The sequence below is a fragment of the Oreochromis niloticus genome, linkage group LG1, assembly GCF_001858045.2.
Source record: "Oreochromis niloticus isolate F11D_XX linkage group LG1, O_niloticus_UMD_NMBU, whole genome shotgun sequence".
Lineage (NCBI taxonomy): Eukaryota > Metazoa > Chordata > Actinopteri > Cichliformes > Cichlidae > Oreochromis > Oreochromis niloticus.
In genome coordinates this window covers 40,586,436-40,613,725 of record NC_031965.2, presented here as the reverse complement: position 1 = coordinate 40,613,725, position 27,290 = coordinate 40,586,436, and the positions used below count along the sequence as shown (strand labels likewise).

The following is a 27,290-nucleotide window of genomic DNA, read 5'->3' as shown; positions in this document are numbered from 1 at the left end:
GACAGGAATGCGGGCACGTGCATAGCCAACTTGGAGTACCTTGGTGTTTTTGGCGCTGATTCTTAATCCAACTTTCGTCTCCTCCCTCTGTAGGGCCGCGGTCAACTTTCGGAGGTCTTCCTGAGTCGAGCCCAGCAGGGCGATGTCATCTGTGAAGTCCAAGTCAGTGAGATTACGCGCTTCGTGCCAGGGCACACCGATGCCAGCTTGGTCAACTGATCGTCGCATGATGAAGTCAATTACCAGAGGAAAGGGGATAGCACGCATCTTTGTCGGACGCCAGTATTGATCTTGAAGAAATCTATGCAGCCGTCATCCGTCCGGACGCAGCAACGGGAGTTGGAGTAGAGAAAACGAAAGGCATCTACAAACTGCTGAGGGACGCCATAGTGGCGTAGGATAGTCCAAAGAATCGGCCGGTGGACGCTGTCAAAAGCCTTCTCGAAGTCAATGAAATTAATAGAAATCTTCCTTTGGTATTCCAATGTTTGTTCAATGATCATGCGGAGGGTGAAGATTTGCTCGACGCATGACCGGCCACTCCGAAACCCAGCCTGCTCTTCTCGCAATCGTTCGTTCACTGCGTGTCGTAGCCAATTCAAAAGAGCGAGGCAAAACACTTTCCCGGGTACCGACAGCAACGTGATGCCCTGCCAGTTGTTACAGTCACCCAAATCACCTTTTTTTGGAAGTTTGATGATGGTGCCTTTTGTCCAATCATCGGGTACATGTGATGTTGACCAGCAGGCGTTTAGGTGTCTTGTAAGGGTGGCTTCAAGATGGGGTCCACCATGCTTCAGCATTTCGGTGAGGATTTCGCCCAGGCCTGCGGCCTTTCCACTCTTGAGGAGTCGGATCGCTGTCTTGACTTCAGTGATGCTGATTTGTCCGATATCAACAGGAAGAAGGTCCATGGAAGGTGCCAGGTCTTCGGCCTCGAACAGTTGGGGTGGCTCAGGTTGGTTCAGAGTATTTTTTTTTTCAACTCGAATTGAGAAACCGCTTCCAGCTCCTTGCTGCGGAAGGAAATAACAACGAAAACCCAGATACACTCTGGGATGAGCTAAAAGAGGCTGTGGTCGGTGCAGCAGAATCGAAGATTGGTCGCTGACGGGGCGGCTTCAAGGAGCGCTGGATCTCCGACCGTTCATGGGAACTTATAGATCAATGTCGCTTGGCGAAGTCACTTCGGGACCAGGTGGCCTCTGACCCACATGCTTCTGCAGACCAGCGTGAGAAGGCCATGGCCACCTACCGAGACCTTGCCCGACAGGTCAAACGCAGCTGCCGACATGACAAGTGTGAATGGATCGAAGCTAAAGGCATCGAAGCCCAAGAAGCAGCTGATCGGAACAATACCCGAACCTTATATTGCATTGTACGAGATCTAACTGGGGCTCGTGGTGGCCGCGGTGTTCCAATCCGAGACTAAAATGGACATGTCCTCCTTACTGCAGCTGAACAAGACCAACGATGGGTCGAACACACTTCTTTCTATGAGCCTAGGCCACATAAAATAAACCATAATCGGGCAAGATGTGGCATGCCATCACATAAACAGTGCCATTTACACCAGGCCTGACCCATATCTGAATGACATACCACTTACTACGCCAGAAGTCAGCCAGGAGTGCCGGCTTGACACCAGATCTGGGCCAGACCTAACTGCTATGTGGGTGGGGGCTGCACTGTCAGTCAATTTTTAAAACAATTGTTTTTAATTTTTTGAGCAATTTTTAATGGACCTGGCAAAATGGGACTATGGACACCTGACCCTGCCTAACCACAACTCTTTACAGCATTATGCCGAGCCACATGGAGCCCTCTGACGGATCACAACCATAAGTGCCCTTGGACCCGCCACAACGCACAGTAGGATTTTCAGTTCAAATCAATTCAATTTGAATTGCATGTCTTTGACGAATTTTCCTCCCCTCACCCTAACTGGTTGCAGCAGATAGCCGCCCCTCCTTGAGCCTGGTTCTGCTGTCACTATCGCCACTATCACCAAAGCATGTGCTTCTAGGGATCATATGATTGTTGGGTTTTTCTCTGTTTTCTTTGTATTATTGTTGGGTCTTTACCTTACAATATAAAGTGGCAAATGTTGTTGTGAATTAGGGCTATATGAATAAGATTGAATTAACAAAAAAAACTGAAAACAGGTCCTTCAAGATCTGAAAGATAAAAACTAAATCAATATGAATTTTAAAACTTAAATGTAAAAAGATAAAAGAAATTGTTGCGACTTTCATCCATAAATAAAGCCGCGGCCAGCTGAGTTGGTTGTGTCCCTGTGACGCGCCTCCAATAATCCATAATGAGTCGTACTTGTAGTTTGCGTATTTATTTTAAGAACAAAACAAAAACAAACTTTTGCGCTTTCAATCAATTTACAACTAGCGCATGGAATAACTGGTGTACCAAAAAATGACGGTCAACAGAAAAGTTTGCCCACAAAACCACTCACCCAACACACCTGCTGCGAACACCAACATCAGGTAAATAGACAGTGACCACACCCACATGTCATCAGCTGAGAGGCAGGTAAAGCTATACACCTGTGCCACCATAACAAATAAGCACAACATAAACATTGACTTTGGCTCTTACAATACCGGCCCCTAATTATTATCTTTTAAATAATAATTACAAAATAATCAAGTTTTACATCATTTGCTTGTTCATAAAACATTTCAATCGCCCTTTAGTGCAACATGCATCAGTACTACTACTTGTGGTTCACCATCTGTGAAGTTAAAAACCCGTAAGTAAAAGGAATAGGTCACTTAAAGATTATCTAGTCAGTCCAATATGTTAAATATTCTCTGCTTCCTGCAAAAGACAGACTTTATTTATGGGTCTGTTTAGGAATCCAGTCTTTGTCTTGATCCGAAGATGACGAACAAATCCTTTTTTGTCCTGGATTGTCTCTTCAATTTTTCCAGTTATCCAGGAATTCCGTGGTGCGGAATCATCCACAATGATCACAATGTCTCCTGGCATGAAGTTTCGTTTTGGGTTGCACCATTTCTGTCTTTGTTGCAGTTGTGGAAGATATTCTTTAATCCACCTTTTCCAGAATAAATCTGACATATATTGGACTTGCTTCCATCTGCGCCGAGCGTATATGTCATCTTTCTGAAAACATCCTGGTGGTAGACATGGTGCAGTCTTAAGAAGCAACAGGTGGTTTGGAGTAAGTGCTTCAAGGTCATTTGGATCTGTAGAAGCCTTTGTAATAGGACGAGCATTCAAAATAGCTTCAGCTTCACATAAAACAGTCCTGAGACTTTCTTCATCCAGATTTTGTACATTTAAGACGGAATTAAGAATTTTTCTCACAGACCTTATAAGTCTTTCCCATACACCTCCATGATGTGAGCCAGCTGGGGGATGGAAAGTCCATTTAATGCCTTTTTGAAGGAGGGTATTGTGTATACGATGTTGATTCCAATCCGCTATCATTTCCTTCAGCTCACGATGGGCTCCCACAAAGTTGGTGCCGTTGTCAGATCGCAGTTCTTTTACCTGACCACGTCTGGCAATAAAGCGACGAAGGGCATTGATAAAAGAGTCTGTGTCCAGTGATGATGCCATTTCAATATGAATGGCTCTTGACGCTAAACATGTGAATATCACACCATAGAATTTTACAGTAGTCCTTCCACGTTTCACTAGAAATGGTCCAAAATAGTCCACTCCAACGTACGTGAATGGTGGTTCATCAGGAGTTACTCTGTGTAGGGGCAGGTCTGCCATTTGCTGTCGTCCTGGTGGGGCATTTACGCGCCGACACACAACGCATTTAGCCACAAGTTTTCTTATAGGTACTGTGACACCTGGAATCCAGTATTTTTGACGCAGCTTAGATAACATGTGGTTACGACCTCCATGACCCACCGCTTCATGGACATGTTGAAGGATTAGGTTAGAAATGTGGAAGTCTTTGGCCAGAATAACAGGATGTTTTCTCTCTTCTGGCATTGCAGTTCTACTGAGCCGTCCACCAACTCTCAACACACCTTCTTCCAGGATGGGACAAAGTTTATAAATGTGACTGGTTCTCTTAACATTCGATCCTTTTGTTAAACAGGAGATTTCATCAGCAAACCGCTTCCTTTGACAAAAGGAGATTATAGCCATTTCAGCGCTAAGCAGCTCCTCAACTTTGAGACTGCTGGTGTCCAGACAGTGTCTCTTCGTTTGAAGTTCAAGATATTGTTTAGCATCATGTTTAATTTGTAGTTTTCTTCTACTGTAATGCAGCAGCAGTTTTTTAACTCTCAGAATCCATGCCACTGCACGCTTCAACTGAGTCCAGGATGAAAAATATTGAATGAAGTGAGAAACCGGATCCATTTCTTGTGACGTCTGAACGGCATTCACTGTTGTCTTAATTTCTGCATCGTTTGATGAGATTTGGTTCACTTCATCAGGATTCTGAGGCCACTCCTCTTGTGGTAGTAGAAGAAATGGAGGTCCAGAGAGCCAAGTTTGTTTATTTTTCAAAAAGGATTGTACCGTTAAACCTCGAGAAGCCAAATCTGCTGGATTGTTATCCGTGTCCACATATCTCCATTGTTGAGCATTTGAAACTTTGACAATCTCTGAAACTCTGTTGGCAACGAAAGTGCGGAACCTTGTTGTTTCATTGTTGATGTATTTTAGTACAGAGGTGCTGTCAGTCCAAAATATTGAATCCTTCAGTTTCATCTGCAGCTCCTTCTTCCACATTACATCCATTCTGCTTGCTAAGGTGGCAGCAGTTAACTCCATTCGTGGGATTGTAACTGGTTTTAAAGGAGCAACACGTGCCTTTCCCATAATGAATGCACAGTGTGCCTGGTCTCGTTCGTTCTTTAGTAACAAATAAGTTACTGTTCCATAGCTATCCTCGGATGCATCTGCAAAATGATGTAACTGAGCAGTTTTTACAGTTCCAAAACTGTTGGTTTTAAAACAACGATCAACCTTAAACTCCTCCAGCTTGTAGAGCTCTTGCATCCAAATAGTCCATTCCTGTATAACTGGATCAGGTAATGAATCATCCCATCCAATCTTTTTACGGCACAGATTTTGCAGAATCTTTTTAGCATTTAAGATTACTGGTGCCAACATTCCTAGGGGGTCATAAACAGAGCTGACTACAGAAAGGATGCCACGTCTTGTCAAAGGTCGATCTCTTAGAGTGATTCTGAACTTGAAAACGTCAGACTCAACACACCATTGAACGCCCAAAACTCTTTCTACTGGAAGCACATCACTGATCAAGTCTAGATCTTTTATTTTGTTTGCTCTGTTACTTTCAGGTATTACCGCCAACACATTACGACTGTTACTTATCCATTTGTTCAATGGAAAGCCTCCTTTCAAGCATATGGCACAGAGTTCATGATAGAGATCTATCGCATCCTCTTCTGTGGCTGCTGAGACGAGACAATCGTCGACGTAAAAGTTGTTCAACATTGCATCCACGGCTTGAAGGCTAAACTGTTGTTTATGATCTTCAGCACATTTCCTTAGTGCAAAATTTGCACAACTGGGAGATGATGTTGCTCCAAACACATGTACTGTCATCCTATGTTCAACCATGGCTTGAGTGTAATCTCCGTTGGGCCACCAAAGGAATCTCAACATATCTCGATCCTCCTCTGGTATTTTAACCTGATGAAACATGGCTTTAATGTCTGCAGCAATGACAACAGGTTCTTTACGAAATCTTGTCAGAACTCCAATTAACGTGCTGGTCAAGTCTGGACCTTGTAAGAGCTTGCTATTTAGCGACACTCCTTGGTACTTGGCTCCACAGTCAAACACCACTCTAAGGGTTTTCTTTTGCGGATGCAGAACACCATGGTGCGGCAAAAACCATTTCCTGCCATCCGTCCGTTCTAGGTTGTCCTCTGGTACCTTTTCTACATAACCTTCAGAAATCATATCTGCCATAAAGCTGTTATAGTCCTGCAGAAAAGAAGAGTTCTTCATAAGTCTTTTCTTCATATTCTGAAGGCGTTGTTCAGCAACACTTTTATTATCTGGCATGGAGATCTTTAAGTCTTTCAATGGGAGTCCAACATAATAATGACCATTATGTAGCTTAGCAGTATTGGAAACTTTATCTAAAAACTGTTGGTCTTCCTTAGAAGGTTCCTTTTCATCTCGGGCACACTCTGGAAAATCAGTTTTAAACTGCTGATTCCACAGCTCATCAAGTTTCACCACTGAAACTCTATTAACACTTATCTGTGGCTGATTGTGAGCTTCCGTTTGAGTTTCACCCAAAGGTCCGTTTACTATCCAGCCAAGGACAGTTTTAACAGCATACGGTCCATCTCCAACACTTCTAATGACATCCAGTGGTTCCAGAGCCTTTGGCACATTCGAGCCAATTAGCAAATCAATTTCAGAGTCAATTTCTGGCAGATGTACAGACCTTAAATATGGCCACCGGATTATATCTTTCTGGTGAGGAATGTTTCCTTTATGCACAGGCATAGTGAACTGAGTATAAAGAATGGGAAGATCACAAAACTCATTCCCGTCTAGTCCAGCAACTTCCAAATCTGCAATAACATCCGTTTCAACAACTTTATTTTGTCCCATAGTTCTCAGCAGAATGTTGGATCTTCTTCCATGCATTTTCAGTTTATTCATCAGCTTCACTGTGCAAAATGATGCAGTGCTGCCTGGGTCAAGAAATGCATAGGTGTACAATGTTACATTTCGTTTCTTGGCCTTAACTTTCACAGGCACGATTGAAAGTTTGAATTCATCTTTACCGGCCCCAGTAAGAGCACTGGTCTGAATAGAGACTACGGCACGATCTTGAGTTTGTTCCTTTGATTCTTGTTCTTTACTCATTGTCTTTTGATAGATATGTAACATTTGAGGATGCTTTAAACCACATGCCTTACAACTGAGGCGCCTTTTGCAGTCTCTACTAATATGTCCTTTACAAAGACATCCGAAACAGATTCCATTCTCTTTTAGAAAAGTGATTTTGTCCTTTTGTGTTTTTCTTTCCAGCTCTTGACAATTTTCTAAGGTATGTTCACCTTTGCAAAACAAGCAACTCATTTGTGTGGTTCTTTCCTTTTCCTTAACCTTGCTATTTTCTTTTTCAGATGCCATCACAGAGGTAGCAAAAGAACTTTCTTTGAATCTTGTGTGAGTTTGAGACTTAAGTTTTCTTGTGTCTCTGTTTGTCGTGCAGATATCCTTAATGTCTCCAAACACTGGGTCGGATGCGATCTTCACTTGTTTTTCCAAAAAATCAACAAGATCCTTAAATGTAGCTTGTCGATTACACTTCTCATGGAAATCACTGACTGCAGTTCTCCACTTATCTCTCTGTCTGTAAGGAAGTTTCTTTGTTATAGCTAACATGTTGGCAGGCATGTCTAGCTCCTGCATATAACTGAGATCCTCCATAGCATTGCAACAGCCTCTAAGAAATATTGTGTAAGCCTGAAGAGCTTTCGTGTCCTCTGCTTTTATGGAAGACCAAGCAAGTGCTTTGTTTACGTAAGCCGTGGCAAGTTTATGTTCATTACCAAAATGCTGCCGTAATAAAGACTTTGCCTTTCTGAATCCTGCTTCTGAAGTCATGTGTAGGCAACTCCTTACGAGTTCTCTTGGTTGACCCTTTGTGTATTGTTCCAAATAATAAAGACAGTCTCCAGGGTTTTTATTTCTGCTTTCAATGTTGTGTTCAAACGATTTAATAAAAGTCTGGTACTGAAGTGGATCTCCATCAAAAACTGGGATCTCCTTTTTAGGTAATGAAGAAAGACTATGTTGTTGGATTAATAAAGCAGTGAGTTCATTTTGCTTACTCATGACAGATAAGATGTTACAGTCTTCTTCATGACTAGAAATTTGAGAAGGTACATATTTATCTTCATGTGAATTTCTAATGTTTGACTGATATGTCAAGGGATCTTCAGAAAGAGTCTGTGGTTGTGTTGGAACTCTGCCTGTGGTTAAGAGAGATTGTGAGTCTGCAACATTATGCTCCTTAAAGATATGCACATGTTGCCTTTCATGTATAGGATTACCAGGACGAGTATTCAACACTTGAGTTACTTTTTGTCCCTTTTCAAAATATGACTCCATACCATCTGATATTTTTGATAGTTTACTTTTAATACTGGATCCTTTTGAGCCTCCCAGTACTTTCATTTTTGCTACCGTGGCAGCTATATTTGTTTCCAGCTCCAGTTGCTCTCGCTGTCTCCTTAACTGTGCTTCATGTTCCTCCAAGGCGTGTTTATCCTTAAGCAGTTTTTGCCTTACCATCAGTGCAGCTGCTTCAGCTTCAGCCATTATTCGTGCTGATGTTGTACTTGAGGCTCTGGAGTTTGAGCTTGAAGAACTGCTTTTACTCTTTTTGCTTCCTACGTTTGAAACACTGTCATCTGGCTGTATTTCATCTTGTATGTCAGAATCTGTTTTAACCTGCTTTGGAGATGTTAAGATGTTATGAGCGTCTTGTTCATCTTTAGGAATCAATAAAATGAATGCATCATGAACTGCTTTGGCATTTTTATACAAATCATTCAGTTTTTCCAAGTTAAGCTGCACAGCTGTTGCATTGCCATCATTTTTCATCAATTCTTTAATATCACGTGTTAACCCTTTAATCTTGTTAACATGAGACTTTCGCTCTTTCTGCAAAGTTTCCATTTTAATAGCAAGCGCTTTAGCCGTCAATTTCGCAGATCTTTTTTCTTCCAGTTCATGTTCGGCTTCTTTTGTTTCACTCATCGTTACTTTTTCACATGCATCAAAACAATATTATATTCCACAGCTTCAAAGATGGATCACAGCCAATACTTTTCGTCCGTGCACCATTGCGCAGCAGCGTCACAGGCTGTCAAAACCAGAGCAGCGTCCTCCAGCTTGCCAAATCAAGCAGACGCACACACACAACGCAGATCAAACCAATGTCCCCAATGGACAAGCGGTGACACTTACAAACTGTGTTCAAAACATCCAATAATACACAGAGTGAATCCGCGTGTCCTACCGCTTCTGTAGTGTCTGTTGCGCTGCGTTCCACCATGCCAGTGTGACGGTGCCGTTTCCAATTACTCATCTGAGAACTGCGTCCACTCATCTGAAAGCTCCGTGACTCCAAAACGTACATCCAAAATCCTCTTCATTGTTTTCTGATGCATGCGATAAAAGACAGTTTTTCTGTTGACTAAATGTTGCGACTTTCATCCATAAATAAAGCCGCGGCCGGCTGAGTTGGTTGTGTCCCTGTGACGCGCCTCCAATAATCCATAATGAGTCGTACTTGTAGTTTGCGTATTTATTTTAAGAACAAAACAAAAACAAACTTTTGCGCTTTCAATCAATTTACAACTAGCGCATGGAATAACTGGTGTACCAAAAAATGACGGTCAACAGAAAAGTTTGCCCACAAAACCACTCACCCAGCACACCTGCTGCGAACACCAACATCAGGTAAATAGACAGTGACCACACCCACATGTCATCAGCTGAGAGGCAGGTAAAGCTATGCACCTGTGCCACCATAACAAATAAGCACAACATAAACATTGACTTTGGCTCTTACAGAAATAATAAAAAATGACACATTCTTAAATTTACACATGTACATGGGGTGTTGGGGTGTGGTAAGTAGCATTATTGCACATCTGAACCATGACAGTTGCAAGCAGGACTCAGATGCCAGGTGTTGCTGTTTTTTAATCAGCAACACCTTTTAATTTGATAGTCTGTGCAGCTGGACTGTCTGTCTGATGATACTGTACTGTATAATTCAAAATTAAAATAATAATAATCACTTTTATTCATGACCTCATAATCCTGTCATCATGTAAAATACACTATTGTTTCTGATTTAATCTTTCACATTTGCAGTAACAATGGATAAATGTGTGTGTGTGTGTGTGTGTGTGTGTGTGTGTGTGTGCACGTGCCAGCTTGTACCTGAAACCACCACTCTCTGTAGACCAAGCTCAAAAACAGGTTTGTATGCCCTAACTTGTTTTCACCTGCTGGAAGGCCATCAAGTCTAAATCACTTTTGCTTGGAGGTTTGTGAGGTGCAGGTGGGACTCAGGGTGAGGCTCAGGGTGAGTATTTCCTCTGACTGTAAAAGTATGAAGAGACTCAGAAAAATTAGCACATTTATCTTTTACAATAAACTAATTCCTCTGAATGCACCAGAAACAATGATTAGCCCACACGGTTCTTTTACCACTGGGTCCTCCCAGGAGGGTAAGCATTTAGGAAACAGACAGACAGCTTTGATGTGTTTTAAGAAGCGTTCCTGACCTGCAGAATCTCAGCTAAATCTCTGTATCAATGGACATCACAGCACAGCTTTAAAATAAGCTTTTTATAGCAGATTTTCAAACATTGTTTCATTTAGGGAATGCACACACTCATCACACACTTTCTCTCTGACTCATGCACACACTCACAAACTGGCTCATACACACACACACACACTTATGGAGGCTGTAGGTTTCTGGCAAGGTCCTCTGGGTAATTCCCATTCACCTTGTCCAGGTAACCCAAGAAGTGTATAGGTGTGTGTGTGTATGAATCTTTGTGTGTGTGTGTGTGTGTGTGTGTGTGTGTTTCATTGGCTATATATCTGTGCAATCTGACTCATTTTCATGACACTGAAGAAAGGAAAACAGAAGTTTTCGAGGTCACAAAGAAATTACAGTCTCTACACTGTTCTGTGTATGTGTGTGAGAGAGAGGAGCAAATTGAAGAAAGCATGCTGTTGTGACTGCAGGAACTTGTGCAGACTGTCTATATGCAAATGTTAAAAGGATGTGAACATAATGACAGTGGCTCTCGACTGCTTGGAATAATGTGGGGACATCAGGAAAACCTCATCAGGCTGCAGACTAGAGAAAGGATGGTCTGCTAAAGTCCTTTCTGGTTATTTGTGTAAGGACATGCAAAGCATGTACTGTAACTAGTATGGGTAGTAAAACAGCCTGTCAAATGTAAAAAGAAAAAAAAACCTGAACGTTTTGAAATTTTGTTAGCAGCTGTTAGTTTCACTTCATTTTGTAAAAGATTTTAGTCTCGCCTACTTAATATTACAAACTTGTCCCATACACAGTCCCACTTATATACACATATAAACACACACACACATACTTCAGTGCTGAAGATAAACCTAGGATTGTTCTTATTTTCTTGAATCAATGATGAATAGTAAGGTGTTCTACATTTACGGAGGGCTTTCTTTTAAAGCAACAAACTATTTCTCCAGGCTAAATGATGATCTTCTAAATTTGAGATACTCCATTTCCTCTCCAGCTTACGAGTTGTCTGCTTTAGGCTACGTGTTTGAGAATTATGCCATGGAGTCAAGTGGGATTTGAGGCCTTAGTTTTCACAGGAGCTACAGTTTCCAGGGTCATACGTAGTGAGGAGGTAAAATCCAACCTCTGTTGGATTAGTGTTCAGGTAGCTGCTCTGCTCTGTGTTGGTACAGGGGATTGAAGATGATAACAGTGGGTGGATTATATTCTTAAACTTAGTTACAGCGCTTTCAGAAACACATCTACTGTGATAAAGTCTACTCTCCACTGCTGTGTAATCAATTATTGTAAATGTAAATGTTATCAGGAAATGATCAGAAAAGAGAGGGTTTTCAGGAAACACTGTTAAATGTTCAGTTTCTATGCCATATGTTAAAACAAGATCTAGAGTGTGATTAAAGTGGTGGGTGGGTTCTTTTACATTTTGAGAGAAGCCAATTGAGTCTAATAACAGATCAAATGCTGTGTTGAGGCTGTCATTTTTAGCATCTACATGGATGTTAAAATCACCCACAATAATTATTTTATCTGAGCTGAGCACTAAATCAGATAAAAGTCTGAGAAATCAGACAGAAACTCTGTGTAAGGGCCAGGTGGATGATAGATGATAACAAATAAGACTGGTTTTTGAGTTTTACAGCTGGGGTGGACGAGGCTAAGCATCAGGCTTTCAAATGAATTAAAAGTCTGTCTGGGTCTTTGGTTGATTAATAAGCTGGTGTGGAAAATTGCTGCCACACTGCCCCCTTGGCCTGTCTTAACACTCTGAGTAAGACGCGCACCACCGGCGCACATCTGCCCGGATGCCCACCAATAAAATTGGGCCATGACTCCATCCAGAGTTTTATCATACCCCATGTGACTGGCCATTGAGTTGTAATGAGCCACCTGGAAAATCATTTCCCAGCGGCTCTTAGACACCAACAACTCAGTGGGCTCTCCCTGTGCACAAGCATCGCGATTCACTAGACATGACCTGTCCTTAATCAATATGAAGTGCTGAAATGTCAGCATCACTTCAGGGTGCATCACCCAACCACAAATTCTTACAACCAGTTCAAAGGCTGAGTGTGGGGTGTCGTCCCGAGACTGCTCCAGTGGAAAATCATCCGTGGAGTGAGTTTCTGGAGCCAGTGGGCCTCCCGAGAAGGCCCCACCATCTCCTCCTCCCCCCTGGAGCCAGTGTCAGACGACCCCGCATTAAATATCTCTAGATTGACATGTCTGAAAAAAGAATCACCAATTACCAGTCTGTTCCTCAGCTGGTGTGTCACAGAGTTAGGAAAATCTGCGGTGTACCAGGGTCTTCTGTTTAAGACTAGGGTTCCTCCCCGTCACGTAGCCATCCTGCTTTAATGCTAATGCTACTATCAGCAGCGCCGACTACAGAGGCCTGGCTAGCTACAGGTTTTTCAAGGGAGCAGAGCCGGGACTCCCATTCAGTGATCCTGTAAACATTTATCACAAGTATCGCTATTACTAAATGAGGCCGATGAGTTACTCAACATCTGACCCAATGAGCAGAAAAGTGCAGGAGGGATGGGTGAAGAGGCCATGTTGGCAGCAAGTCAACAGATGATTCAACATAGAGTGTGCTTTGGATAAAGCATGTGAAAATTACACTATGAAATAGGAAGTTATGTAAAAATTTTTAATTAAATAGGCTACACAGCTAAGCGACACAAAAACACCTTTTTTCTTTTCTTTCAAGGATTTAGTGTCAATCAAAAGTAGTATATCTTTTATAACTCAACTCAGGAGGAAAAAAAGTTACTAACACCAAGCACCATGCATAAAAATCCCACCAGTTCCTCTGTCATCTCACAAGAAACATTTTTTGTTGTACAATTTTCTTGTGTTTCACACAATCTTTCTCCAAACCTTCAGCCTTCAGCCAACGAACAAGGAGTTATGTTGGACCTGAATCATTTTTAAAGAAACAGTCAAAGATTAAGTTGTCTCATCCCCGTGTAATGGCAATGATATAAGTCACGAGTGATTCCCGATGAAAAGTTGCAGAAGTAGCAGCTGTATGTGTTTTTGTTTCTACCCCAAAAAAAAACACAAAGCATGATCAAGGAGCAAATCTGCATCAGATTAAATCAGCTGACTTTGCGTGTGCAGTGTATGCGCTGTGCACAGAGGTGTGTACTCTGTGTGTTAACAAGAAAAAAGCCTATAAGAAAGTGGTGCGCAAAATCAGGGTAGTGACAGAATTGATGCGCATTATTGATATTTGAAGTAACTGCCTTGATCAACAGTAGCTCCCCCTGGTGTTAAAACTAAGTGCAATACACTCAAGCAAAAGTTGAAGTGCGGGCCATATTCTATTCTATTTATAAAATTTCTTGTGGGCCAATTAAAAATGGACCGCGTACCAGTTGGCCCGCGGGCTGCAGTTTGGACACCCCTGTTTTAAGCCTAATCTTGAAAGTAGAGAAGGTGCCTGTCTCTGGAATCCAAACTGGGAGCTGGTTCCACAGAAGAGGAGAATGACAGCCACTCTACTTTTAAATATTCTAGGAACTACAAGTAAGCCAGAAGTGAGGAAAGTGCTCTACTGGGATGATGTGGGAATAATTCCTCTTCAGCTTTCCTCCTCCAGCCATGAGTGTGATCCAAAACATTTCTAAACATACATGTCAGCACATGCAAAATAAACCTACACTGTCGCATTTCCCTTTTTAAAAATTTCCATTTGGGTTTCTTTCATTTTTTATTCAATCACTGAAATTGGAATTACAGACAATTACAGACTGTTATAGATGATTACATTCAACTTTTAGGGGCATGCTGCTGCCATCAAATTAAATTGAGCTCACATTTTTATTAAAATGATTAATTTTCCCAGCTTAGTGATCTTAAATGTTTTCTCTGTCGTATTGCAAATGAAATGTGTGTTTGAGATCTGTAAATCATTGCATCCCATTTTTCTTTCCTACATTTTAAAATCTCCCAATATTTTTCTATTTCTGTTCCATTTGAATGTGTCTTAGATAGAATGAATTTGATAAAATAACACAGAGTTAAAATATTGTCATGAAATATTAAATCCACAACACAGACCACACTTAGCTGACCAAAAACAAATCTTTTTCTTTGTTTGTTTTTCACAGTAAGCAGTGTTTTCTTCATTTTCACATTGCATGTTTTTGCATGTGAATAACCCCTTTTTCATTTTTTTTAAATTTTGGTTTTAGTAAAATTCTAACAAGTAAGAAACAACATAGAGGGAAATAAAGTAAATTTTATTGAAAAGGGGATTTAGTTTAAAACTAGCCCGGTGCTAATGGACTACAACTATTCCTTCTTTGACAGCTGTATTTATGTCAGAGAGAAACACATGAATCACTTTTGAATCACACACACACACACACACACACACACACACATCTCCAGTGAAACACACAGACACCGTTTAAAGTGGTAAAGTGCAGTCTGATTGGAGTGGCAGGCAGACATCCTGAATAAAATGGAGTGGCATTAATATTAATGCTAGTAAAGTGCCTTTATAATCAGACAGTGGCCTGTCAGCTGGTGGGGCTGATGGCATGTCTCTCTCTCACACACACACTCATGTACAAACACAAAGTGTTGCCCTGTAAAAGTCAAACATACAGTGGCACAAATAACATGCTGCCATATTCTCACTTTCCATGTTGCTCACAATAAAATGTAACTATACAGTAAACTATCCAACTCTAGGACACTGTATGTACAACTGCTACTTTTTTGTGGGTCTTTGCCCTCCGTTTTGTACTCAATGACTGAAAAGCTGCTGTGTTGGGCAGAGAACAGGTGACTGAATTGGACATTGAAGGACATCTAATTTCTTTACCACGAGAAGCTCTTGGGTTGCTTTTGCAGTTTGCTTTGGGTCATTACCCTTCTGCTTTGTGACGTTCTGTCTGATCAGTTCTGCAGCATTAATGTGAATGTATGCAGAGAGCATAGCCCTGTACACTTTGCAGTTCATCCTGCTGCTTCTATCAACAGTCACATCCTCAATAAACATCAGTGACCAGATCTGACATCTATTTGGACTTCATACTGAGAGCTCAAGTGAATACCAAATACAAGTTCAACACCAGGAGTAAACTCTAAATCATGGGTGTCAAACTCATTTTACATTGCAGGCCATATAGAGCCCACTTTGACCTTAAGTGGGCCGGACCACTGAAACTTTCAGTCACTGTAAAGAAGTTGCATATTTAACTGTTTTTCTACATGATAAAAAAAAAAGGTTCCTGTGACAAAGAAAGAAATATGTCAGCGCGGCTCTTTGGATACATTTCTACAGTAGAAAGTGAATAACAGAAAATTTCCTGTTAATTGTTTATTGCTTAATTACATAATTGTGTTGCATGAATGGTCACAAGGGAGGTTTTTATCAACATGAAAAGCTGTAAAATTTATGAAAATACAGTTAAAAATCCATAATTGATGCTTGTGCTTCTTTGTGCTGAGCAGAAGATAAAACAAGTTGAGACTTATAAATGGCTTTAAAACAATTTATTCTGTTCATCTTCTGTTCATATGCAAAAATCAAAAGAGGAGCGAAACCAATAGAGACTTGCAATGCTTCTAGATGAGAATACATTTCAAAATGTGTTTGAATTCACTGAGAAGGCTTGCCTAGCATAGCATGAAAAGTCTAAGACCAGGCAACAAAGGAAGTTTGACCTACTTGTTGCACATCGGAAACAACAGAAAATACAGACAGCAGCCTCAGGGGGCCGAAGACAGAAGGATGCCACACTGAGGATGTGGAGAAGTGGGGGAAAAATTGTCTGACAGACAACTAATCCAAGCAGAGAAAAACATCACTGCAAAAGAGTTGAACTCTGCTATGACACAGAGACAAATCCTGCTTTTGAAACTGCTCACAGCCACAGAAACAGCAATTCGAAACAACATTGCAGATGTGGAAGCAGAGCAACTGCGGACGAAAGTGTAAACCTATGTCAGCAATACAATAGTGATGTGCGGATCGATCCTGAAATATCAATTTCTCCGATACCAATCATTTATGTTCTAGAATCGATTCTCACATTAAAATATCGATATTTTAGTAATTTAGGGTACATTTGTAGTTTATCATTAACAGGAACACAGTGGAAAGAAACTATATCATTCGGATTGTCTGCATTCAAAGGATGTTGCGGTCCTGGGTCGGTTCGACCCAGCATTTTGAGTTTCTTTTGTTTTGGTGTATTTTTGCATTAGTTCTTCTCTGGTGATACTGTTTTGATTATAATTATATTCTGTTTCTTTAGCTATCCTATGATGATGATGATGATTATTTCTGGTTTAGGTTTCATTATCTTGCCCTCATGTTTAGTTTAGGTTGCCTGTGCTTAGTATTCTCTGCCCGTATGTCCCTCTGTCGGTCCATGATGTCATATTGCCTGCTTATGACTCTGCGTCTGTGTCTCTGTCTGTCGTGTGCTTCCTGTTTTATTTTGTAGGTCTGTGTCCTATGTCAGTGCGTTCAGCTTTGTGCTCTCCCTGTCTCGTCAGTGTAATCAGCGTCAGCCGTGTCTCCCAGCTGTTTCCTCTTCGCTCCGTTCACCTCTTGTATTTAGTGTCTGTCTTCCCCTACTCGCTGTCGCGTTGTTAACATCTGTTCACGCCCACTTCCTCTGTGTGTTCCGTTTGCCAGCCTGCCAACCTGCCTAGTTACTCTGTTCTCCCAGTTTAGTTAGTGTTTTTCTGTTCTGCTTCTTCCCAGCAATAAAGCTGTGTGTTTTGAGTTACTTCCGCCTCCGTGAGTCCTGCATTTTGGGTCCTCTCTTTCTGCCTGCCTACACACAGACATGACAAAGGAACTACTTCCTCTTCCGCCTTTCATAATCATGTGCAAAATACGGCTGTATAAATGTCTCGCAGCCGCTGGCGTGCGCACTCACAACAATGGCTGAGTGTAATTGGAGTCATGTGCGGACGTATTTTACCTCCACAAACAGCCGAGATGCGGTTTGCGATACATGTGGCAAAAAAGTGAGGTGTTGTGGCCATACTTCCCAACCTTGAGACCTCAGAATTAGGGAGACATTCAAAAGTGCCGGGTAGTATGTCACGAGCTCCCTCGGTGGAGTGAAACTCTGCCGTCTGCTCCTTGCTATCTAAAATATAACCGGGCACTGACTTAAACTCTCGACCGTCTCACACTTCTGTTTAATCAGTTTTGTGTTTGACGTTTATTCAGCTGTGTGAAAACCCCGGAAGAACCCTCCCGAGGGATTAATAAAGTTAAATTTAATTTAATCTAATCTAATAACTTTATTCTCAGCCAAACCGATTTACTCACGAACAAATAAAACACTGAAAAAGCCAAACAATAAAATTTTTAAGTTATCAAAGTGACTTATATATCATGTTTAACCTGAGTAGTGAAAGACCGCGGGGGTTTGAAAACGATGTGTCAGTCGTCTCAGATAATTGAAGTTTACACAGCGACATTCTCACCTGAAAATATGTTAAAAGTTTTTTTGCTACCCAGAAAGAGAAATAAGAGTAATATTAAAACTAAGTATCTGCCGCCATTGTTGGAAACTGGAATTGGCTGGGCCCTATGAATTCTGCGATATGGTTTTTCAATTTTGTTGTCCGGGTGGAAAATCGGGAGAAATTCGGGAGAATGGTGGCTCCGGGAGATTTTCGGGAGGGGCACTGAAATTCAGGATTCTCCCAGAATAATCGGGAGGGTTGGCATGTATGGTTGTGGCAACATCACTAACCTTGTCAAACACCTCAGAGTAAATCATATCACAGAATATGACGAGCATATGTTGAGGTGAACTGAAGAGGAGGAGAGGGACAGGTGCTGCTAGGGCGAGACAGACGTCTCTCACGTAGTCCTTTAGTGCTGCAGGCTGGAAAGGTGTTCAAATAGCGCACAACTTCAGTTTGTTTATTTCTATATTATGAACTCTGCATTATTAAGTGATAAAAACAAGTAATTTGATGTCCTGTAATCATCATGACACTATAATTTGAGATACAATAAATAAAATAAATTTTTGTAGAAAGTATCGGTATCGGATCAGTATCGTCGATACCACCCTGAACATTACTTGGTATCGGATCGGAAAGGGAATCAGTGGTATCGCACATCACTACAATACAAAGCCCTCAGCAGCACTATCATGAGAAAATCTTGTCACTGCACAGTGACAAAAATACTTATGAGCCCCTGAAATGAGTCCAAGGTAACGTTTACAGGAAGAGGGGGATAGATTGTCTGAAGCAGTTAGAACAAGGCAATGCTATTGACCAGATCTCATATCACAGGCTATACCCAGGGGAAGCTACACCAAGTCTGTATGGTTTACCGAAGAGACATTAACAGAGTGCACCTTTAAGACCGATTATCTGTATGATCAACTCAGTCACTTATAACATCTCCAAGTTTCTGGCTTCGATCCTCAACCCGTTGGTTGGCATCTATGAACACCACATCCAGAACACCTTGGATTTTGTTGAGAAGGTGAGGGATGTCATTATGGAGGTCGATGACACAATGGTGTCGTATGATGTTACATTTCTCTTCACTTGTGTTCCAGTCACTGAAGCAGTGAGGGACCACTCTCCGCACCGATCAAGTGTGTTTGCTTTTGAAACTGTCTTCATTCCACCTATTTCACATACAAGGCTCAGTACTACAAGTAGAAACATGGGTGTACCATGGGTTGGTTCCCCAGTTTCACCCATTGTGGCCAACTTCTACATGGAAGAAGTGGAAAAGAGGGCTATTTTATTCACCACCTGTCATGGTCCGGGGTGTGTGGCTGGAATTTTCCATCAGGCTCCTGAGTCTAGCTGGTATCTGCCCCTGGGGATACCACATACCTGTTCAGGTATGTGGATGACACCTGGGTGAAAATCAGATCTCAGGATGTACCACAATTCACTGATCACATTAAGTCAGTGGACAAACACATCAAGTTCACCAAGGAGGATAGGAAAAATGACAGACTACACTTCTTAGACTGTGAGATTTCCATCAGTAATGAGGGACATTTAAAAGCTGATGTGTACCGTAAACCTACACATACGGATCAATATTTATGGTTTGACTCTCAGCATCTACTGGAGCACAAACTGGGTGTCATCAGGATGCTACAACACAGAGCGAACACCATCCCCACAGACACAGCGGCCAGGAAAACAGAAGAACATCACATCAAGAAGGCCCTGAGTAAATGTGGTTATCCCAGCTGGACTTTTGTCTAAGCTGGGAGGGCGCCTAAAGAAAGCTCCAGGCGATCCAGGAGAGAAGGAAAACTACTGCCTAAGCGAAAACCCTTAGTGATCCCATATGTGTCAGGAGTATCGGAACAGCTTTTAAACGTCGCTTTTAAACCCCAAAACACGCTGTTCCAAAAATTCACCCCAAGGATCGGGTCCCCTGACACAAACAGAGTAATATTGTTACAGTCCTAGGTCACTGACCCAGTGCTCTGAATCTGTTTATTTTATGATTATTTGTTATTCATGGTCGACCCTCTAGTGTTTTGGTTTCTGTTTTGTATTTCTAGTTCTTAGGTTTTGGATTCCTTTGCTCCTCATGTCTCTCTGATCCCTGTACTCTGTGCTCCCTCTGTTTCATGTCCATGAGTCTGTAAGTTCAGTCTGTGGATTTCCTGTTTTACTTTGAAGGTCTGTGTCCCTTGTCTCGTCTTGCCCAATTAGGTTCAGCTGTGCCTCCCTCCTGTTTGCCATTCCTTGTTTCCCATTCCTTGTTTCCCTCCATTTGTGTATATATAGTGTGTGTATGCCTTTGCTCGTTCAATTCAATTCAATTCAATTTTATTTATATAGCGCCAAATCACAACAAAAGTCACCTCAAGGCGCTTTATATTGATTGCACAATAATAAATACAGAGGGTCTGAAATACAACTGGCCATTTTTTACTCCTTTTTAGTTTACGTTTGTATTTCACCCTCAAATTGTTTCAATTAATTTTTTTCCCTTTGCTTTGTTTGGTATCATTCTTTTCAGCTCAACCACACTTGTCTGAATTTAGTTGTTTTTTCACTAAAATACTGCATTAGTATTACTGATCTGAAATCACACAAAGAACTTAAAATCCTAGTAGTAGTCTTTTTTTACTGTAAAAAAAACCACAGACATGTTGAGTAAATTATTTTTATAACTTGAAATGAAAATATAAAATGTACATTTTGAAAACTTCTGCACACATTTTGTAAACATATACAACTATTTATCTAAAAACACAGCCAATAAACTTGCTGGGGTTTTTTGTACAGCCATTTAAAAATATTACTAAAACTAAAATAAGAGAACAATCAGGTGTCCCAATAAGATGCCCCACAAATTATGTGTGCCAGTAAAAACAAATGTTTGTCCACCACAAGACAGAGGAGAACAGCACAGGGATAAACCTGCAGTCCTGACAACAGGAGGTGTACCTTTGTGACATTCATCAGTACCCTCACTGACACACAAAACAAAACAATGACTACACAACAGAACAACTGCACAAGACAACACAACACACTAACGATACACTCCACGCTAAACGACACAAATCTCCCACATCTAAAAACTCTCTTTCTCACTCGCTCTTTCACTCGCTCGCTCTGTCTCGCTGCCGTTACCGTCACTCCCAAAACTTTCCCGTCTTCCTAAACAACCGAATCCCACGTGACTTAAAAAAAAAAAAAGGTTGACATGGTACATTTTCCCACTGATAGGAAAGAAGTCGCTTTTCTTCTTTCTTTACTGTTTTCACGCTGTCCTTAGAAAACGCTTTAAAAACGTGACAACAGTATTTAGAAAAAAGCATGGCTTATATATATTTTTTATAATAACTTTGGATTTACTGACCTGCAATTACAATTCAAAAGCCGATGTATACTTTCTAGTGATGTGTGATATCACTGATTTCCTTTCCGATCCGATACCATGTAAAATTCAATGTGGTACCGACGATACTGATCCGATACCAATACTTTGTACAAAAACTTATTTTATTTATTGTATCTCAAATTATAGCGTCATAATGATTACAGGACATCAGATTACTTGTTCTTATCACTTAATAATGCAGAATTCATCATATAGAAATAAACAAACTGAAGTTGTGCGCTATTTGAACGCCTTGCCTGCCTGCAGCACTAAAGGACTCCGCGAGAGATGTCTGTCTCACCCTAGCATCACCTGTCCCTGTCCACTCCTTCTCTTCAGTTCACCTCAACATACGCTCGTCATAGGTGTTTGACAAGGTTAGTGGTGTTGCCACAACACCTCACTTTCTTGCCACATGTATCGCAAACCGCATCTCGGCTGTTTGTGGATGTAAAATACGTCCGCACAAAACTCCAATTACGCTCAGCCATTGTTGTGAGTGCGCACGCCAAGGGGCTGCTACACATTTATACAGCCGTATTTCGCACATGACTATGAAAGGCGGAAGAGGAAGTAGTTCCTTCCAATGTAGACAATCCGAATGATATTGTTTCTTTCTACTGTGTTCCTGTTAATGATAAACTACAAATTTACCATAAAATACTATAATATCGATATTTTAATGTGAGAATCGATTCTAGAACATAAATGATTGGTATCGGAGGAATCGATATTTCAGTATCGATCCGCACATCACTAATACTTTGAAGTCCGAACTTTCAACTTGGGCTGAAATAGATACTCAGCGTGGCTGCAGCTTGTTGCTATGTGAGCTTAAATCAGTCATGTGATTTGGAGGTGCAGCGTGTCCGTGGACCCCAGAGGGTTAATAACACTCACCTTCATTCCATTTCCAGACTGCAACAACCAACCACCTGTGTGAAATCTGAAATTCCCATGGTGTTGTTCAAAATGTGCTCTGGCACAATCATAAGCATCGCTTGCTACTGAAAACAAGAAAAATGCCAGTCCGTGCTATGGGCTGAACCATTTGTTAATGGTGGGGGGGGGGACACTATGCAATATTTTCCGTTTTAGCATTTATATTCACTGTTAACTGTAACTATGCTCAAAGTGTTAATGCTATATTATTTTAATAAACAACACTGTCATATGCAAAACTAGGGTGGCACTTGGGGTGGCAAAAGATCATTTTAGGGTGGCACTTGCCAACCTATGCCACCCTTCTAGATCCACCCCTGGTAAAAACCAAAAACTGACTCTACAGTATGAGACTTTTGTGTCCTATATATTTTTATTTGTTCTTTCCGTCTGCTGTAGCTTTTCAGTGACTTTAAACTCATCCTTTAAAATCATCCAGTCCAGATGCTTTTCTCTCGCTTTCTTCCTCTATGACTCACGCGCACACACACACACACACACATATACAAACGCATGCGGGGGTTCCTACTTCGCTCACTCTGTGTCAGTGCGTCTGTGTGTGTGTGTGTGTGTGTGTGTGTGTGTGTGTGTGTGTGTGTGAGAGTGTGTGTCACACACAAACATACATGCGCATGCACACACACACACACACACACACACACACACACACACACACACACATGGTGGATACTATCCGATATCAAACATAAACATATCAAACATAAACTGAATAAGTGCTTGCAACAGAATTATACAAACATGTTCCCTTACTGTTAAAGGGTTAAGGTTCCGCATTTATATATCTAGTGTACTTCTTATATCAATGACTTTAAAACAATGAAATCTGTCATTGGTTCATTTCTCTTATAAATTGAAACTAAGCAAAAAGAGAGGTGCTAGAGTCATAAATCAAATGATGCAATGCACTGGTATCATGTTTTAGGATAAGTTTAAATAAGTCATATTTTCTGCACAGGCTTGATATTTGATTTAAAATATGTGTCTCTTTAAAGAAAACTTGTTAGCCCTAAGAAATGAAGGAAATTAAAGAATCTAATTGCAGCTTTGTCTTACGCATCACAATTTCCTGTTTTTAATCACTACAGTAGAACCATGCAGCCCAAGGGCGGGGTTTTAATTCCTTTGTGTTACCAGCAAATACGGGGGCAAAAAAATCTAATACTAATAATTGTTTAGTCAGGATCTAATAACAAGCAATAAAAACCATCCAACCAGAATGCTGAGTCCCATTATTAGACTCCATTCTTTAGTTTTCCACTTGCTTTCAGCCTCTTTTTGGACCATTTTATATTTCATATAATAAAACAAACTTCACATAAAAGCAAATAACCCTTTATTTATGTTTCAAATGATTTTTCCCTTCTGACACGCAGGCTTATTATATATGTTACGTTCTTAGGCCTAGGGGTAAAACAAAGAAATGTGACCCCCACACTCCGGGTTAGTAGAGCAACTCAGGGTTAGTATCTTCCATCCATCTTCATCCGCTTTATCTGAGGCCGGGTCGCGGGGGCAGCAGCCTAAGCAGAGAAGCCCAGACCTCCCTCTCCCCAGCCACCTCCTCCAGCTTATCTGGGGGAACACCAAGGCGTTCCCAGCCGAGAGATATAATCTCTCCAGCGTGTCCTGGGTCTGCCCCGGTGCCTCCTCCCTGTGGGACATGCCCGGAACACCTCACCCAGGAGGTGCCCAGGAGGCATCCTTGTCAGATGCCCGAACCACCTCAACTGGCTCTACTCTGAGCCCCTCCCGGATGGCCGAACTTCTCACCCTATCTCTAAGGGAGAGGCCAGCCACCCTTCAGAGGAAGCTCATTTCTGCCGCTTGTATCTACAATCTCGTTCTTTCGGTCACTACCCACAGCTCGTGGCCATAGGTGAGGGTAGGGACGTAGATCGACCGGTAAATTGAGAGCTTCGCTTTTACACTCAGCTCCCTCTTCACCACGACGGACCGGTGCAGCGTCCGCATCACTGCAGCCGCAGCACCAATCCGTCTGTCGATCTCCGGCTCCCTTCTCCCATCACTCGCGAACAAGACCCCGAGATACTTGAACTCCTCCACTTGGGGCAGGAACTCATCCCCGACCCGGAGTATCTTGTCCAAGGATATTTGGCATGCACGCTGTAGCAGCCAGGGATTGAACCAGTCTTCTGATTAGTAAATGACCAGCTCTACCTCCAGAGCTGTAGTTGCTTCACTGCTGTTCTTCACATCATGCTAGTTTCTTCATAACCTGCTGGCCTATAGCTTACACCATGCTGTTTGGTATCTTGCTGCTGTCTTATATAAACAAAGAAAGACATGCAACTGAAACAAAAAAAGAAAAAAAAAAAAAAGGTCAAACCCAGGAGCCACCAGGTTTCACTGATACATGACTTTTCCAGTCAGAATGACCAATATTTGATCCAGGAATCAGTTTGCTTTTTATTACTTATTTAGATGAGTGACAAAGCATGCAGGAGGGAGGAATCAGAATACTTAATGATTACAGTGAATTCACTGACTATCAGCTGCTTTGTCTTGATGCATCCCCAATCATCCAGGTAAGGAAATCCCAAAAAGTTGATTCTGTTCATCTGGACATTGTCACGGGACTGAGAGGTCAGTACCAAGACTGGACTCAGGTGCAGAAACCCAGAGCAGAGACAGCAAGTGATTTTACAATATATTTATTGGTTCGACCTAGACTAGACAATGAAACATAACTTGACGTGGCATGGCCTGGGTAACGTGGCTAGGGGGATGTGGATCTAGTGAGAGGAAATGGGGCCTGAGATGGAGACTGGAACAGGGCAGTTAGCAGTCACACTGAGGAGAGAGGACAACAGAGTTAAGGAAGTGGTGGAGTGGAGCTCTGAAGTTGGTAATAATAATAATAATAATAATAATGATAATAATAATAATACATTTTATTTATGAGCACCTTTCAAGTCACCCAAGGACACTTTACAATAGGATAAAACACATAGTAAAACAATGGCAAAATAAGAACAATAAAACAAAAGCACAAGATAAAATTAACAAACAGTGGATTCACAGTGAATATGCAGATTTGAACAGATGATTTTTGAGTTGGGATTTAAACTGGGGGAGAGAACCAATGTTTCTTATTTCTGGGGGTAGAGAGCTCCACAGCCTGGGAGCAGAGCAGCTGAAAGCTCTGCTTCCCATGGTGGTGAGGCGGAAGGAAGGTACAGCAAGGTGGATAGAAGAAGAAGATCGAAGTGAACGGGCAGAACAGGTAGTGGTTAACAGGTCAGAAAGGTAAGGAGGAGCAAGGTTACGAATGGCATTGAAGGTGAGCAGAAGAAGTTTGAATATTATCTGGAATTTCACAGGGAGCCAGTGAAGTTCCTGAAGAACAGGGGTGATGTGCTGGTAGGAGGGGGTTCTGGTGATAATGCGAGCAGCAGAGTTCTGAACCAGTTGAAGCTCATGGAGGGATTTTTGGGGGAAACCATGCAGAAGAGAATTGCAGTAGTCAATACGGGATGTAACAAGACTGTGGACAAGAATGGACGTAGACTGGGTGGAAAGAGAAGGAAGTAATCTGTTAATATTGCGTAGATGGAAGTAGGCAGAACAGGTCAGATTATTGATGTGAGATTTATAGAAAAGTGAACTGTCTAGGATGACACTAAGGCTCTTAACCTGAGTAGAAGGGAAAACTGTGGAGTTATCAATGGTGAGTGAGAAATGGTTCGCCTTCAAAAGGTTGGATTTGGTGCCAATAAGGAGGATCTCAGTTTTATCCTCATTGAGCTTTAGAAAATTAGAGGTAAACCAGGATTTTAACTCGGATAGACATTCTGAAAGGGAGGAAGGTGGGAGGGAGGAATCAGGTCAGCGAGAGAGATATAACTGGGTGTCATCGGCAAAACAGTGAAACTGAAGATCAAATTTGCGGAAAATGGTACCTAGAGGGAGGATGTATATGATGAAGAGAAGAGGGCCTAAAACTGAGCCTTGGGGTACACCAGAGGTGACGGGGAATAGACGAGAGCGGAATGATCTTAGTTGAATAAACTGGGAACGGTCGAGGAGATATGATTGAAACCAGGCGAGGGGTGTGTCAGAGATAGCGAGAGAGGAAAGTCTGCTTAGAAGTACAGAGTGAAAAATGGTGTCGAAGGCTGAGCTCAGATCTAAAAGGACGAGAATGGTGAGAAGACCAGAGTCAGCTCCGATTAGAAGATCGTTAGTGACTTTAAGTAAAGCAGTTTCTGTACTATGACATGAGTGAAAACCAGATTGAAATCTCTCGTAGATATTATTATTAACCAGGTGTAAATGAAGTTGAGCTGCAACCACTTTTTCAAGTATTTTAGAAATGAAGGGTAGATTGGAAATCGGACGGAGGTTGTTAAAGTTGTTAGGATCTAAAGAAGGTTTTTTCAGTATAGGAGTGACTAGAGCAGTCTTGAATAAGGAGGGAACGATACCGGTGGTGAGAGAAGAGTGAATGATAGCAGAGATGAGTAGGAGTAAAGAAGAGAGGCAGGATTTCAGAAGCCCCATGGGCATGGGGTCAAGATGACATGTGGCAGGCTTTGATTTACATATAAACTCAGAAATATCGGATAAATCAGGAAGATGAAAAGTGGAAAATGGCTCAAAAAGGAGAAAAGGTTCTGGAGAGGGGGTAGACACAACATTTGGTCTGAGTTGCTGGTGGATGTTATTGAAAGTAAGTATAGTTATTGGTAAGTATATTATGTAGTTATTCTTACTTGTAGGAGGAGAAAAAGAGCGATGAGAGGGAGGTGACGTAAATCCAGGGTGAGCTGAGTGGTGTGGAAAGGCTGACCTGAGATCCGGAGGTTCCTCATGGAATGTGTTGGCAGGAGGGCAGGCAGGCAAGGCACAGAGTGATTTCCAAAATGGTGGTTTGGTATCCTGAGTCTAAGAGAGAGGAGTATAAGCCGGAGGTCTGAGACAAGGTGAGTCCAGGAACTGTAGCACAAGAAAGTAAGATTAGCAAGGTAAATCACAAAGAGAGCTTGAAACATGAAAGCTGGCTACCAACATGGGCTGATGACAAACTGGCGGTGAATGAACATCAGCATGAGGTTTAAATCACTCTTACTTGATTACCTGCAATTGGCTCCAGGTGTGAGGAACTGGAGG

At 41.7% G+C, this 27,290-nt stretch overlaps 1 protein-coding gene across 1 annotated transcript; it reads right to left on the bottom strand.

Annotated features, from left to right (window-relative positions):
- Positions 1-2,246: 2,246 nt before the first annotated feature.
- LOC109200343 (uncharacterized) lies at positions 2,247-5,940 on the bottom strand. The gene is made up of 2 exons (XM_019355875.2): positions 3,904-5,940; positions 2,247-2,835 (listed from the first exon to the last, which is right to left on the bottom strand). Exons 1-2 carry the CDS (start codon positions 5,938-5,940, stop codon positions 2,818-2,820), a joined length of 2,055 nt encoding a protein of 684 aa, XP_019211420.2. The 3' UTR covers positions 2,247-2,817.
- Between the last annotated feature and the right edge of the window lie 21,350 nt (positions 5,941-27,290).

Coding starts and splice junctions, on each gene's coding strand:
- LOC109200343 (XM_019355875.2), bottom strand. CDS start 5,940: ATGATTTCTGAAGGTTATGTAGAAAAGGTACCAGAGGACAACCTAGAA.